Here is a 16,687-nt window from a genome sequence, read left to right on the forward strand (position 1 = left end):
TAAGTGCTCAAGATGTACTGAGAGAATTCATGAATTTAGTACAAACTTTGGAGAAACAAGTGGCAGGAACATTAAACAGGTACCTATAAGGGTTTATTTAAAAGGGAACTATATAAGAATATGCAGTAAGAGCAACAAAAACAAAAATTAGGTTATTGAATGTGAGCTAAATTAATAATTTTCAAGTTAGAATCATATCTTATCAAAGAAAATGGAAATAGGACAAAAGGATTTTTTTAAAGTAGCTCTTCAAACTAACATGCCTGAAGTGTCAGAGATTCAGTAAGAAAGACAGCAAAAAATATTTTACAAGAAACAGAAAGTTAAGTACAAAGTGAAGGATAATTAAGATAATCATTTTATTTTGACATTATACAAGAAAGGACAATTAGATTCCACATGAGCACTAAATTTGTAGTTGTGTAATGGAATGTCTTGAGCTGAATGCAATGATTTAACACGTTTTTCTATGTACAAGTAAAACATAAAACAAGTAATCGTTTTTAGTGTGATAAAGCTACTGGAGGAAAAGAATGGTATAACAATTTTGCATGACCTCTGACTTTCCATTTTTCACATCTTTTACTCTCTAGAGTCCTTCCTGAAAAGATGGACAATAGTCTATCAGATTATGTTTTAAATATAGTAAGCCCTTTTGAAAATTAAACAACTTACTGGCAAATACTTCTGGTAAAAGGTTTATTCTTTTAACTGAAACATTTTATTTCTTGAATTTTTGAATATTCAGTTTTATTAAATCAAGCCTTACCTCTTCTGAGTAATGTGGTGTTAGGTGCAGTAGAGTTCATTTAGGGTGGGGTGGTTAGACTGCAATGATTTTAAATAAAGGCTCCACCTCAGAAACCTAGGAATGTTAGTAGGAGATTTAAAAAGGTCCACAGCTTGCCAAGAACTTCAGCTATTCTGATAAACATTTTGATTATGATGCTGACTGACTCTTGCATTCTAAACAGGTTATCCAAGTCTTAAACTTGATGCTTGTTGTGAAGATAGTATTTGAATCACCCTTCCCACAAAGATAGTCATTTATTTGTACATTTAAATGTCTTTTTAAAAAATATTTTATTTATTCATGAGACGTAGAGAGGCAGAGACATAGGCAGAGAGAGAAGCAGGCTCCCTGTGGGGAGCCTGATGCTGGACTCCATCCCAGGATCCCAGGATCAGGACCTGAGCCAAAGGCAGATGCTCAGCCACTGAGTCACCCAGGTGCCCCTTAAATGTCTATGTCAGTATGCCACAAAAGCATGGAAATTTTTCCTATGACCACACACCTTGCCTTGACTTTCTATACATTCCTAGTACTTAAGAATGGAGTAGAAGAAAATATATATGTAAGAAAAAAATGCAAAAAAAATGGTAGGCTTTGGAAAAGTAGATTTAATATTTTTAATTTGAAAACAGAATCAAGAGTATATAAAAGGCCTCTGAAAGTTGAATGCAAAATTATGTGAAAATTATGCCTAAGAATATTATGCCAATTGACATAACTTTTTCTACATGAAGAATCTGATTTTGCTTAGACCACTTTACCACCAATGAATATCCTCTCATAGGGAAAAAAAATATGTTAGGTGACATGTTTAAAGTACCCTCAGTAGTATTTAAAGTGAATGGCCTTCAAACCTAATAGCGATATATATACTAAAAGACAGGAATCCTCTACTTCTGCAGACTGTTTTTAAGGTCCAAGATAATCTAGTATATTCACAGAGGGAAGCCCTTTACGATGGCTGCCAATGGCCTATGTAATCTGCCCTACTGCCCTTTCCACTGGGACTTCATCTACTTCTTTTCCTCCTCTTACTTCAGCTCTACCTACACTGACTTCCTTGCTGTAGACAAACATGTCAGGCATTCTTGTTTTTAAGCCTCTGTCCCAGCTTAGACACCTGCCAGGAAAACTCTCTCACCTCCTTCAAATCTCTGCTCCAACTTCACTTTCTCAGTAGTGCCTATCTTGTCCATCTGATTTAACACTGTGATTCTCCTCTTACTCTGCTTTTTCTCTACGACATTTATTACCTTGTAATAGCATTCTATATCAGTTTTCTCATTTGTTGTGTGTATTATCCACTTCTCATATAACGTAAGCTTCATGAAAGGACTTTTTTTGTTGCTTCACCCCAGTGTCTGAAGAAATGGTTGGCACGTAGAAGACTGGCAGTAAATATTTCTTGGATTAATGAACATTGCTGTGATCCGCTTGCTTACTGTTGAATCAGTAACCACTTTAATCATGTGAAATGTTTCAAAAGTCAAACTTCCTCAAAGAGGGTTTGAAAATGAACAAAGGGATTCACATTAAAAATGGAGCTGGGAAGCCCTAAAGGAGAACTTCTCATCTACTACTTACCACCTTTTACAGACACCAATAGGAAACAGCTTCCCTGTACCTTCCACAATAGGAAGAAGCTTACTTTATGACTCCAATAATAGGAAGATTTCCTACTGTCCCAGCAACGACTCAGCCTGTGAGAAGTCCCCAAAATGGAACTCTTGCTCTCCTACAGTGGATTCTGGATCCAGCTTCCAACTTCCTTTCCTCTACAAAAACAAGCCCCTCTCTTTTGTTCTCCCAGCTTGCCTATGGTTTGCCACAGTTTGAATGCAATTACTCTGCTATTCCGAACAGACTTATTCTGCTTAATTTGAACAGCAAATTAACTGGCTATTTTAAGATTGACAAGAAGATTGTTACCCCACCCCACCCCCAACACACACACAATCAAATTCTCATTTCCCAATCTCCAGCAAAAAAATTGACTTTTTTCCCCTTAAGGACGGAATATAAATGGGTAATATCACAATTTCAACCACACAAGATATAAATGAAGATTTTTAGTGATAGTATGCTAAGTTTCATTAAGCATCGAAACAATGCTAGTTGGGAAAATCCTAGAGACTCGACCAGAAAGTGCAATCTGGTCAGAAAGGTTTCCTGTGGGACTTCTAAGTAACCTCCAACAGGGCGATCATGTCCATGGAAGGCATGAATGGCAGCAATTAAATCTGTTGGTTTTGCAGGTGCAGGCTGGACACCACCGCATACAGACTCTCCTGCCGTGTTTAGCTCAGTCCTGCCAACATACAGGCTTCGTGGTTTAGATGAAAACGCACAGCTGCTCCGTGGCTGGACGCACCAGTGAAGGAAGGTTTGCCGGGCTACCTGGTCCTTCCACCTGTCTCTAAGTCCAAGTAAGTAACTGAAAACCTGAATTCGGTGACTTGCCAGCTCTGCGGTGGAAACCTAAATGGGTAATTCGTAGCTCGCAGTGTCCGGGGGGATTAGGTCCCCGAAACCTCCCCTCCTGCCCCTAACACCTGGGCCGGTCCAGTGGCTCCACGGTCGGGACCGACAGGCTCACTCGGCAAAGGCGCGTCCGGGTCGCGCGTTACGCCGCCGCGTCTTGAGCCTCTAGCGAGTTGGGTCCGTTCCGCGCCTCTGCACGGGGTGGCCTGGCGCACACCTCGCCCGGGCCGCTTGCAGACGTTGCACAAGGGGCGCGGGGCCCAGAGCCCAGGGGGACCCCCCAGCCCGAGCGGAGGAGGCTCGGCGGAGGCTGCGGGCCGCCAGGGGGCACGACCCGGGAAAAGTCCCGGAGCTCCACCCCCCGGGGCGGGGCTGGGGCTCGTGCTCGGCCCAACCACTGCCCCCGGGAGGGGGAAGCCCTGCTGAGCCCCGCGTCCCAAGGCCGCGCCGCCCGCCGAGCCCCGCGCTCCTCGCCCCTTGCTGCGCGCCCCCCCCCGCCCGCCGCCCCGGCGCCCCGCCGAGGAGCCCCGTCCTGCCCGCACCCCCCGCCCCGGGCCCTCCGGTCCCCGCTCCGCCCCGCTTGGTGCGGTCCCGCGTCGCAGGTCACGCGGCGGCGGGGCGCGGCCTGCTCCGAGCCCAGGTGGTGTCCTCGCCCCGTCGGCGGTGTGCTGCGGCGCGGCCTCGCGGCTGGGACGATGCTGGGCTGGAGCTGGGTAACGCTGGTCCTCGCGGCCGCGGCTGTCACCTGCGCCTCCGCGCAGCAGGCGCCGCCGGTGAGTGCCGGAGGGGGGGGGCGCAGGTGCGGGCGCGGAGGCGGCGCAGGTGCGGGCGGGGGGCGCAGAGGAGGCGCAGGTGCGGAGGAGGCGCAGGTGCGGGGGGTGCGCAGCGGGTCGCTGGACCCAGTCCCGCCGGACCCCGTCCCGCCGGACCCCGTCCCGCCTCATTCCACACGGGCCGGGACCAGAAGGCCTTTCAGGGAAACCCTCATCTCCGCAAAATGCTGATTGGGACTTGCACACCCCCAAATGCGAGCGATCGCGCTTGTTTTTACCAGTTCCAGGCCCGCGCATCCTGAACTGCTAAGAACAAGTTCCCGGGGACTCGTTACACAACTCAGAGAAGCTTGACGACTGTGGCATTGTCTGCCGGGCGACGGGGTGCCCGAGGAGACGAGGCTCCTGAAGTCCCTGAGGAAAGCCCAGGCGTCCCCATCCAGGGCGGTGGGAGCCGCCCAGACAGGCCCCGAGGTGGCTGCTGTGGCCTTAGCCCCAGAGTCATGGGAACTCCTGTCCCGTGGCTCTTTCCCCAAAAGGAAGTCACAGGAACTCAGACTTGGTAACTGCGAGGAACAGTGAGGGACCAGCCAGAGAAGGAAGTAGACTCAGTGGGAAAATGTCTAGCCAGAGGTTACACTACTGTTCACTGAAGCATGCCTAAACTCAGGCCTCTGGACACTTAGTTTGGTGCTCTTTCATAATTCTCTTCTTTAAAAGCAGTAAGACTCCATTTCTCTTTGCCAGCCGATCAGATGAATTTGCAGAAAATGCCAAAGAAGGCATCTCATCGGACCTGAGATGTGATGAGGGTGGTTTTGAAAAGCTTAGGTCGGCTATTGACAGGCATTTTCTTCTCTTTTCATTTTTCTAAGGAGACATGATCTAAGAATGAAATCATGGTGGGATATTATTCATTCAATAAAATTGATAGACTGTTAAGCAAATAAAAACAATAAAATGGTACGTACAGTGATTTTAGTAACAGAAAAATATGCGGTATACACGTGGACAAGGATTGGAAGAGTGTACGAAGAAATAAAGTGTTTGCTTTAGTGTGTGTAGGGAATTCATATGCTGTAAAGTGGTTGGGATCTTGGGAATTTTAAAAGAATTTAATACTTGATACCATAGGGGCCCTTCAGTCAGAGGCCACCAGAAAACACACTTGTAGTTGAACAAATCGGGTTTATTACTCTTTGCAGTGGGAAAGAACGCACACCATGGGCAATTGTAGGGCCTCTCAGTAAAAGGGCATTTGGCAAAACCTATTTCATAATTTGGACTTTGTGTGATTGGGGATAGGTCTAAGGAATAGGAGGTTTGCTCTACATCGGATACTTTAAGGAGGTGGGGCAATTCTGTGATTGAGTAAAGAAGAAACATTCATTTAGCAAGAGAAGGGGGTGTTTGGCATTTTGTGGGTTGCACAATACCCTTGTTTTTGTGCTTAAACAGAATCATGAAGTAGATTTGTTTCATTTTATCATGTTTCAGAGTAAACTGAGGTATTTTTTAAAATTGATTATAGCCAACATGAGATCAAAAGTGGCCTGAATGTGTTATACCAGTGCATAATAATATTGGGGTCTAATTGTGAACCTCTGAGCAGTTTCAGGGGTCAGGGGGTACGTTTATTTTTCCTTCTTTGGCATTTTCTGCAATAGTTTTTAAAAAGCCATCTTTAGAACAACAAGATAATAGTTCTTATCTAGAATAGTGGTTGTCAAAATCTAGTCTAGCCATTGGGAAGCTGTTTTTATAAGTCCTAAATGAGAAAAATGAGGGCATAAAGTCAAAATTATTAATTTAGAATGCTATCTGTTCTAATTTTGTGGCTTTTCAATTTTTCTTTTTAAGGTGTTTTTTTTTTTCTTTTATGTACATGGGGTTTTGTTTGTTTTTTAACATCTCCACTGGGAGGATAAAAATTTGGACTCCCTTGTGCTGGGCTTTTTAAAATATTTCATTAATCTGGAAAATTCTGTCTGAAAGAAACCTTTGAAAGTTCACAGAAGTATTGTGACCTCATTCTCTGAAAAGAATAAGCAGTTTTGCACTTTGAATCATATGATAAATTGTGTGTATCCACATAGTAACAAAAGATATTTCAAAACTACTTTTTAAAAAAATTTTTTTTTAATTTTTATTTATTTATGATAGTCACACATAGAGAGAGAGAGAGAGAGAGAGAGAGAGAGAGAGAGGCAGAGACATAGGCAGAGGGAGAAGCAGGCTCCATGCACCGGGAGCCCGACGTGGGATTCGATCCAAGGTCTCCAGGATCGCACCCTGGGCCAAAGGCAGGCGCTAAACCGCTGCGCCACCCAGGGATCCCTCAAAACTACTTTTGATAAATGTGAACAATGAGGATGGCTTTAAATTACAAACAAATCATTTGATTTGGAATGTCTGTGGGTTTTGTGTTTGAGGCTTTTCACAATATAGCATGTTTTAAGGTCTTCCTGAGTCATTCTTAATTACCGATTTTATCAAAAGACCTACTAAATGATGATGGTGGCAGAGGTGGCACAAGAAGTATCTGAAGTGGGAGATGAAGACCATGTCATCCAAGGCTCTGGACCTTTTCACATTAGTATATGTGCTGCCGAAGCGAGCACAGGACCTTTTCACATTAAAAAGATCAATCAGAAGTGAAAGGGAGCAAAGGTGGATATAAGGAGACTAGTCTGGGGGAGAAAACAGTGCAGTGGAGAGAGAGAGAAGTGGATGGTTCTAGAAAAAGTTTGGAACGAGCAGAAGGAAGGATTGGGTGAGGATGGGGGACAGCTGACTTTCTCAAGTGCTTAGTTGGCCAAATGTCAGCATCCCTGCAAGGGAACACAAGAAGGGAAAAATTGTGGTGAAAGAATGAAGATTGTTTTTATTCTGATTATATTGAATTTCCAGTTGCACCAGGATATCCAGGAGGCTGTTGGGACTGCAGCTCAGAAGAGGGAGATGGGAGTCGCAGGCATGCTACTTAAAGCCACTGGAGAAAGTGAACATTGAGCAGATGGATGACATAGAAAGAGAAGAGGACAGGCAAAGATTAAGGGGAGAGAAGAAATGGCAAAGTTTAAAGCAGCAGCCAGGGTGGAAGAGTGAGTGTTGCAGAAGCTCAGAGGAGAGAGTGGAGCAGGTTCTCCTGTGTTGGGTGCCTTTGAGATGCCAGGTATGTTACACATGGCAGTTGGAGGTCATTGGTTATGGTCACCTTGGCCTGAGCAGTGTTGAGAGCAGAAAATAAGCTGATGTAGGCTGAGGCGTGATGAGAAGGAAAGGAATCGGAGTGAGAGTGATGACTGTTGTCAGTCCTAAGTCTGAGTAGATTCTGAGAACGAAACATAATGGCTCAGTAATTAATTGCTGAGTCAAACTTATTTTTATGCATCAACTTCTCATACAAAGTGTGAGCTTTTATTAACAATGATTTTTACTAAGTTTCCAAGAACCACGTACACCCCCTCTCTTCCTGCCTGGCCAATATTATTATAGTGCATCTGCTTTTCCCAGGTACCATAAAGGAAGGGACACACAGATATAATCTATTCACTTAGTTAACAAATATTGCATGACTACTGTGTGCCAGATTCTGTTCCAGATGCTGTTAATGAGTTAGTGATAGATACAAAGGTTCCAGCCCTCATGGAAGGTTTATTCCTATTCCTTTTACCTAAATGTTCCTAATTTAATAGAGTTCCATCCCATCAAAGGTCAGGAAACAAACTGCTTGCTCATTGGAGTTTCTTATATGTGCAAAAACATGCCTTACTCAATAGGTGTGTGTCTGCTCTGTTGTACACAGGGAACATTAGATTTTCACCACTTCCTCTGGTCCTGCGAAGCAAAAATGAGAGAGCAGGTGAAAGATCTTGAGATTCGAAGTTGGTTGCTTTTCCCCTGTGATAGAGTAGCATGATATGCTAAGCCAACTACATAAACCTCTATCACCTATTTATAATCTTTACCTATCAGGTATTTAAATTTTTACCTGTCTTGATAAGGTTGTCTATTATTAAAACTGTGTATAGTTAAATTTGGAGATAGTAAGAAACTTTAAATAACAAATGAGCTTGTTGTAATTCCATTTCAAGTCTCTACATAGATTTTGAAGCTGTCGTCCCTCATCGAAAACTCCCTTGACAGTGAGAATGCAACTGTCTCCACTCTACCCCCAAATCTAACCTTTTTGTTTAAAATGACTGTGGCATTAAAACCTTTAGAGCTCCTGAAATAGCCTGGTTTTATGATGCTATCTTTAAAAATCTCAATCACGTTTACCCTTTACTCTTTCAGCCAGATTCTGTGTCGATGTTATGCCTATACTTCATGTTTGTTTATTGCTGCCAGGATTATTCTTTTTTTTTTATAATTTTTTTTTTTTTATTTTTTTTTTTTTATTTATGACAGTCACAGAGAGAGAGAGAGAGAGAGGCAGAGACACAGGCAGAGGGAGAAGCAGGCTCCATGCACCGGGAGCCTGACGTGGGATTCGATCCCGGGTCTCCGGGATCGCGCCCTGGGCCAAAGGCAGGCGCCAAACCGCTGCGCCACCCAGGGATCCCTCCTGCCAGGATTATTCTAGCACAGTGTTTTATTGGCCTCAGACTCCCACATACAGGATGGCAAGGCTACTGTCCCCTCTGGGACAGGTGGACTTTTCTCCTAAGTCTTTTTTTTTTTTTTCTAAGTCTTGACAGAGCACTTTTAACATCCCTCACATTGTCTCATAAGAAATATGCCTTGGATCCCTGGGTGGTGCAGCAGTTTGGCGCTTGCCTTTGGCCCAGGGCGCGATCCTGGAGACCCGGGATCGAATCCCACGTCGGGCTCCCGGTACATGGAGCCTGCTTGTCCCTCTGCCTGTGTCTCTGCCTCTTTCTCTCTCCTTCTGTGACTATCATAAATAAATAAAAAATAAAAAAAAATTTATAAAATTTTTTATATTAAAAAATTTTTTTATTATAAAAAAAATAAATAAAATCTTTAAAAAACAAAAATAGTCTAAAAGTTCTGATATTTAAATGAATCTTCTGGTGAATAAGTTAGAATGAAGAGTTGCATTTCTAAAGTTAATTGCCCTTACTAAATGATGTGTATGGAAAATTCATAGTGCATAGTCTACTTAAGACTAGGTAGACTGCTACTTTTGAGTGTCCATTTCTTTTTTTTTTTAGAGTTTATTTATTTATTCATGAGAGACACAGAGAGAGAGAGGCAGAGACACAGGTAGGGGGAGAAGCAGGCTCCACACAGGGAGCCCGATGTGGGACTTGATCCCGGGTTTCCAGGATCCCACCTTGGGCTGAAGGCGGTGCTAAACTGCTGAGCCACCAGGACTGCCCTTGAGTGTCCATTGCTAAACAAGGACTGGTGAACTTAGAGTACTGTGCCCTCCATTGCAGTTATATGTTGTAATTTTTTTTAATAGATTTTATTTCTTTACTTATCTAAGAAAGAGCTAGCACAAGCAGGGGAGGGGCAGAGAGAGAGGGAGAAGCTGAGCAGGGAGCCCAACAAGGAACTTGATCCCAGGACCCGGGGATCATGACCTAGACTAAAGGCAGACACTTAATAGACTGAGCCACCCAGGCACCCCTATTGTTGTCTTTTTTTTTTTTTTTTTTAAGATTTATTTTAGAAAGAGAGAGTGCTCATGAGACTGGGGGAGGGGCAGAGGGAGAAGAGATCATCTCAAGCAGCCAATTCCACGCTGAGCATGGAGCCCAACATGGGGCTTGATCCCATGAGCCAGAGACCATGACCTCAGGGGAAACTGAGTGAGCCGCCCAGGTGTCCCTTGTTGTTTTTAAGTTTAGTTACTTAACATACATAATATTAGTTTCAGCTCTACAATATAGTGATTCATCATTTCCATACATCACCCGGTGCTCATCACAAGTGCCCTTAATCCACTCCTCCCCCCCATAACCATCAGCTTGTTCTCTATAATTAAGAGTGCTTCTTGATTTGACCTTTTCCCCCCTTTGCTCTTTTGTTTCTTAAACTCCACATATAAGTGAAATCATATGGTATTTGTCTTTCTCTGACTCATTTTGCTTAGCATAATACTCTTTTAACTCCATGCATGTTGTTGCAAATGGCAAGATTACATTCTTTTTTTGGCTGAATGATATTCCATTTTGTGTATATACCACAACTTCCTTATCCATTCATCAGACACTTGGGCTGCTTCCATATCTTGGCTACTGTAAATAATGCTGCTATAAAACATTGGGGGATATATATATATTGGGGTGCATGTTTTCCCTTGAATTAGTGTTTTTGTATTCTTTGGGTAAATACCCAGTTAGTGCGATTACTGGATCATAGGGTAGTTCTATTTTTAATTTTTTGAGGAACCTCCATCCTGTTTTCCGCAGTGGCTGTGCCAGTTTGCATTCCCACCAGCAGTGCATGAGGGTTCCTTTTTCCCCACATCCTTGACAATACCGGTTGTTTCTTATGTTGTCAATGTTAGCCATTCTGACAGGTGTGAGGTGATATATCATTGTAGTTTTGATTTGCATTTCATTGATGGTAAGTAATGATGAGCATCTTTTCATGTGTCTGTTGGCCGTCTCTATGTCTGCTTTGGAAAATGTCTGTTCATGTCTTCTGCCCATTTTTTAAGTTAGATTATTTTGGGGGCGGGTGTCGAGTTGTTTGAGTACTTTAAATATTTTGGATACTAACCCATTATTAGATATATCACTTGCAAATATCTTCTCCCGTTTTGTAGGTTGACTTTTAGTTTTGTTGATTGTTTTTTCACTGTGCAGAAGCTGTTATTTTGATGTAGTCCCAATAGTTTATTTTTTACTTTTGTTTCCCTTTGTCTCAGGAGACAAATGAAGAAAAAACTTGTTTAATCCAATGTCAAAGAAGTTACTGCCTATGTTTTTTTTCTTCGAGGATTTTTATGGTTTCAAGGTCTCACATTTAGGCCTTTAATCCATCTTGAATTTATTTTTGTGTATGGAGTAAGAAAGTGGTCCAGTTTCATTCTTTTGCATGTTGCTGTCCAGTTTTCCCAGCACCATTTATTGAAGAGGCTGTCTTTTTCTCATTCGATATATATTTTTTCCTGCTTTGTTGAAGATGAATTAACAATACAGTTGTGCATTTAATTCTGGGTTTTCTATTCTTTTCCATTGATCTGTGGGTTTTTTTTTTTTGTGTGTGTGTGTGCCAGTATTATAGCATTTTGATTACTACAGCTTTGTAGTAGAACTTGAGGTCTGGAAATTTAATATAACTTGTAGTGCCTCCAACTTTGCTTCTCTTTGTCATGAGTCCTTTGGCTATTCAGGGTCTTTTATGGTAATATATAAATTTTAGAATCCTTTGCTCTAGTTCTGTAAAAGATGCCCTTGGTATTTTGATAGAGGTTGCATTAAAAAATGTAGATTGCTTTGGGTAGTATAGATATCTTAACAGTATTTCTTTGTCCAATCCATGAGCATGGAATATCTTTCCATTTCTTTGTGTCTTCTTCAGTTTCTTTCATCAGTGTTGTTTTGTTTTCAGAGTGTAGGCCTTTCCCTCTTTAGTTACCTGTATTCCCAAGTATCTTCTTATTTTGGGTGTTGTGTACTTCAGATAGTTTTCTTAATTTTTTATTCAGCTACTTCATTATTGGTGTATACAAATGCAACAGATTTCTGTAGATTGATTTTTATATCCTGCAACTTTACTAAATTCGTTGATCAGTTCTAGCAGTTTTTTTTTGCTGGAGTCTTTTGGGTTTCCTATACATAGTATATAATCTGAAAATTTTACTTTTTCCTTACTAATTTGGGTGCCTTTTAGTTCTACTTTTTGTTGTCTGAGATTTATGGCTAGAACTTCCAGTACTATGTGGAATAAATATGATGAGACTGGACATCCTTGTCTCATTCCTGACCCGAGGGGGAAAAAATGGGTTTTTGCCCATTAAGAGTGATGTGAGCTGTGGGTTTTTCACATACGTCCTTTGTTGTGTTGAGGTATGTTCCCTCTGAACCTACTTTGTTGAGGGTTTTTATCATGAGTCGATGTTGTACTTTGTCATATGCTTTTTCTGTGTCTATTGAAATGTTCATATGGTTCTTATCCTTTCTGTTATTGATGTGATGTATCACGTAATTGATTTGTGAATATTGAAACACTCCTGCAACCCAGGAATAAATCCTACTTGATCATGGTGAGTGATTTTTTTTTTTTTTAATGACTTGTTGGATCTAGCTTACAAGTACTTTGTTGAAGATTTTGGGCATCTGTGTTCATTATGTGTATTGGCCTGGAGTTCTTTTGGGGCGGGGTGTGTGGTTTATCTGGTTTGATACCAGGATAAATGCTGGCTTCATAGAATGAATATGGAAGTTTTACTTCCTCTTCTATTTTTTGGAATAGTTTGAGAATAGATAGTAATGCTTCTTTAAGTATTTGATAGAATTCCCTGTGAAGCCATCTGGTCTTGGACTTTTTTTTTTGGGGAGTTTTTGATTATTAATTCAGTTTCTTTGCTGGTTATCTGTATGTTCAAATTTTGCATTTCTTCCTGTGTCATCTTTGGTAGTTTCTATATTTCTATGAATATATTCATTTCTTCTAGGTTATCCAATTTGTTGGCATATAGTTTTTTATAATATTTTCATAATATTCTTCTGTAATTGTGTTTCTGTGATGTTATTTCTCCTATCTCATTTGTGATTTTATTTATGTGAATTCTTTCTTTTTTTTTTTCCTTGATAAGTCTGGTTAGAGGTTTATCTATTTTATTGATTTTTAAAAATTTTTTTTTTATTTTATTTATGATAGTCACACAGAGAGAGAGAGAGGCAGAGACACAGGCAGAGGGAGAAGCAGGCTCCATGCACCGGGAGCCCGTCGTGGGATTCGATCCCGGGCCTCCAGGATCGCGCCCTGGGCCAAAGGCAGGCGCCAAACCGCTGCGCGACCCAGGGATCCCTATTAGTGGTTTTTGATATATAATTCCCATTTTGCATATAACAAATGGGTTGTTATATACAAAAGAAGGTTTTGTATGTAACCTCCTCTGCATATATGGCAGTGTGTATTAAATTGATGGTCATTTATGTCTGAATCTGTTCCTTCCTCCTCTCCTTCCCATTCTAGGTATATGTTGTTATATCCTACATCCCTTTACTTTACTACATCCCATCCTACATCAGTGAGTTCCTTGACTGATTTTTTACAGAAATATTAATTTTTGTTTTTGTTTTTCCGACCTTTATACTGTCACTTTTAGTCTTTCTATTCAAAGAGCCCCCTCTAATATTTCTTGCAGGGCTGGCTTAATAGTCACGAACCCCTTAAGCTTTTCTTTATGTGTCCTTCTATTCTGAATGATAGCCTTGCTAGAGAGGGTATTCTTGGCTGCAGATTTTTCCCATTCCGCACTTTGAATATATCATGCAACTTTCTTCTATGTTTGAAAGTTTCTGCTGAAAAATTTTTGCTAGCCTTATGATTTTTCCTTGTAAATTATTGTCTTCTTTTGTCTTCATGTTTTTAACTTTTTTCTGTATCACTATATTTTGCCAAATTACAGTACATCCTGGTGGGAGTCTGCTTTTGTTGATTTTGATGGGTGTTTTCTGTGCTTTCTGAATCTAGATATGTTTTCTTTTCCAGATTAGGGACATTTTCAGCTATGATTTCTTCAAATAAATTTTCTTTTTTTTATTTTTTAAAGATTTTATTTATTTATTCATGATAATCACACACACACACACACACACACACACACACACACACAGAGGCAGAGACACGGGCAGAGGGAGAAGCAGGCTCCATGCAGGGAGCCCGACGTGGGATCCGATCCCAGGTCTCCAGGATCACGCCCCAGGCCAAAGGCAGGCGTCAAACTGCTGCGCCACCCAGGGATCCCTCAAATAAATTTTCTACCCTCTCTTTCTCATTCTTTTGGGAGTCCTATACTATGAATGTTATTACCCTTGATAGAGTCACTCTGTTCCCTAAATTTATTCTTGTTTTGCATAATTTTGTCTCCCTTGTTCATCTTGGTTATTTTCCATTACTCTGTCTTCTAGATTACTAATTCATTTCTCTGCTTCTTTCATTCTAATGTTCATTTCATCAGTATATTTATCATTTCATTTATTGTATTCTTTATTTCTGCTTTATTTTTCTTTATAGGGATCCCTGGGTGGCGCAGCGGTTTGGCGCCTGCCTTTGGCCCAGGGCGCGATCCTGGAGACCCGGGATCGAATCCCACATCGGGCTCCTGGTGCATGGAGCCTGCTTCTCCCTCTGCCTATGTCTCTGCCTCTTTCTTTCTCTGTGACTATCATAAATAAATAAAAAATTAAAAAAAATGTTATTTTTCTTTATATCTGTGTTAAGGGTCCCATTCATGTCTTCCACTTTTCTCAAGTCCAGTTAGCATCCTTATGATTATTACTTTAAATTCTCTATCAGGCATGTTACTTATATGTGCTTCACTTAGATCTCTGGCCATGGCCTTACTCTGTTCTTTCATTTGGAATAAATTTCTCTGTCTTATTTTATCCAAGTCTCTGTGACTATTTCTGTATGTTGGAAAAGTCAGTATCTCCTGTTCTTGTGAAAAATGGCCTTATGAAGAAGAGGTCCTATAGTGCCTTGCCATGCGGTGTTTCTTGTTCCCGAAGGCCTGGTGCTTCTGGGAGTGTCTCCACTGTGTGCTGCCTGTGCTCTGTTTTTTTTTTGTCCTGGCCACTTTTTCTGTCAGGCCACTTATCTGTAGGGACTCTCTTCGCTTGTGGGCAGTGTTTGGTCCCTGGCCTAATCGTAGCTAGTTTTAATTGGATGTGTTTTGGTCTGTTTGTGAAATGAGACTGTTGCCACTACAGCTGGAACAGAAGCTGTGTCAAACTCCCAAGTGGGGAGACCCAGTGTGAGAAGTGGTTTGAGCCAGTCTTTTAGGGGAAGTGAACCACTGTGCTGGGACTGAGGCGAGTGTGACTTGGGTCAGGGAGGGGAGAGCAGAGGGAGGCAGTTCCACTGGTGTGTAGGGTCAGAGTTTGGTATAAGCACATTAAGTAGTGAGTGTGGTTATAGTGCTAGTTCTTGCAGGTAACCCTGTGCTTATGCTCAAGGGCAGGGGAAGGAAATGTGCCAGCCAGTTCTTGGAGGAGTCTCCTTGTGAACTCTCTCTGGGATGTGCTCAGAGGTAAGCAAATAACCCCTGTACCATGTGCCCCAGGTGCTCTTCAGATCACTATTGCCACACACTACAGATTATTTGCCTGCCTTCTCTCTGAAGAGCTGTGCAATGCTCTCTGAACTCTACTCAAACCAAGCCCTCTGATCTTTAAAACTCTAGGCTTTAAGCCCCACTGATTTCCAGAAGTCACAAAATTTGGCCCGTCTTGCTTTCCAAGCCAGTTTCTTTGGGGATTTTGTTTTCCCTTGTACTCCCCTGTGAGCTAGTCTGTCTCTTGCCCTTCTCTGTGGCCCTGCTTCCCTCCCCACTGCAGCAGTCATGATCTCTTCCTCTCCCATACCACATCTGTGTCCTTCCTACTTTCTTCACTATGGCCTTTTTCTCTACCTTTAGTTTTCGGGTCAGTTTCTGAGGTATTTAGGATGACTTGGTAGTTATCTGGTTGTATTCATGGGATGAAGGAGGCCTAGGGTCCTCTCACTCTGCCATCATCTTCCTGTCCTTGCTCTATATGTTATTTTATTTTTTTTAAGGTTTTATTTATTCATGAGAGACACAAAGAGAGAGGCAGAGACACAGAAGGAGAAGCCGGCTCCATGCAGGGAGCCCGACGTGGGACTCGATCCTGGGTCTCCAGGATCAGGCCCTGGACTGAAGGCAGGCGCTAAACCGCTGAGCCACCCAGGGATCCCCTCTATATGTTATTTTAAAATAATTTTAGATAATGACAGTTTCAAATACTTAAAAATGTCAGAGAATCAGTCTTTGAAAATCTTCACATAATGTAAATGAAATTATGCAATTTTTAAAATTAATGTTGTAAAATTTGTATCAAAGTGTATTTAGTTAAAATCAAATGATCTAGATAGGCTTCTGATGAGAATCCATAATTTCCTGCTTCATTCTTTCTACCCCCATTACCCTTCCCTAGAAGCAAACACTTTGGACTATTTGTACTCAGGTGATATCAGCCAGAACCTGTATCTACTGTCACACTAGTTGTTTGCAAGCTCAGTCTGTTTGGATTAATTGGTGCCCAAGCCATATTGGGGCCTAAAAGTTTTTAATCACTCCTGGTTATTTTTATGAATATTACTTTGGTATGTTGATGCTTACTTTGCCTCAATCAGCTTTAGGCGTTGTACTCCAGTCCTGCAATGATGGATAAAAATTTAGCTTCCCTTCAGTCATCTTCCCTGCACCTTTTTTTTTTTTAACAGTTTTGAAATATAACTGATATACAGTTCACTCCCTAAAACTATTTTTGGTTTCAGAATATTCACAGAGTTGTGCAGCCATTTCTCCAGTTTTTTTTTTAAGATTTTTTATATTTATTCATGAGAGATGCAGAAAGAGGCAGAGACACAGGCAGAGGGAGAAGCAGGCTCTCTGTGGGGAGTCCATTGCAGGATTCGATCCCAGATCCCAGGATCACATTCTGAGCCGAAGGCAGACGCTCAACCA

The 16,687-nt window shown here is 41.8% G+C and overlaps 1 protein-coding gene across 1 annotated transcript in view; it reads left to right on the forward strand.

Moving 5' to 3' along the window:
- The first annotated feature begins 3,773 nt into the window (after positions 1-3,773).
- ASAH1 (N-acylsphingosine amidohydrolase 1) overlaps positions 3,774-16,687 on the forward strand; it is a 47,241-nt gene continuing 34,327 nt past the window's right edge. Inside the window, exon 1 of the mRNA XM_055334993.1 lies at positions 3,774-4,047. Within this exon, the coding sequence (XP_055190968.1) occupies positions 3,970-4,047 (78 nt within the window). The 5' untranslated portion in view covers positions 3,774-3,969. The remainder of the gene's footprint in view (positions 4,048-16,687) is intronic.

The sequence above is a fragment of the Nyctereutes procyonoides genome, unplaced genomic scaffold (assembly GCF_905146905.1).
Source record: "Nyctereutes procyonoides isolate TBG_1078 unplaced genomic scaffold, NYPRO_anot_genome, whole genome shotgun sequence".
In the NCBI taxonomy this organism is placed as follows: Eukaryota; Metazoa; Chordata; class Mammalia; order Carnivora; family Canidae; genus Nyctereutes; species Nyctereutes procyonoides.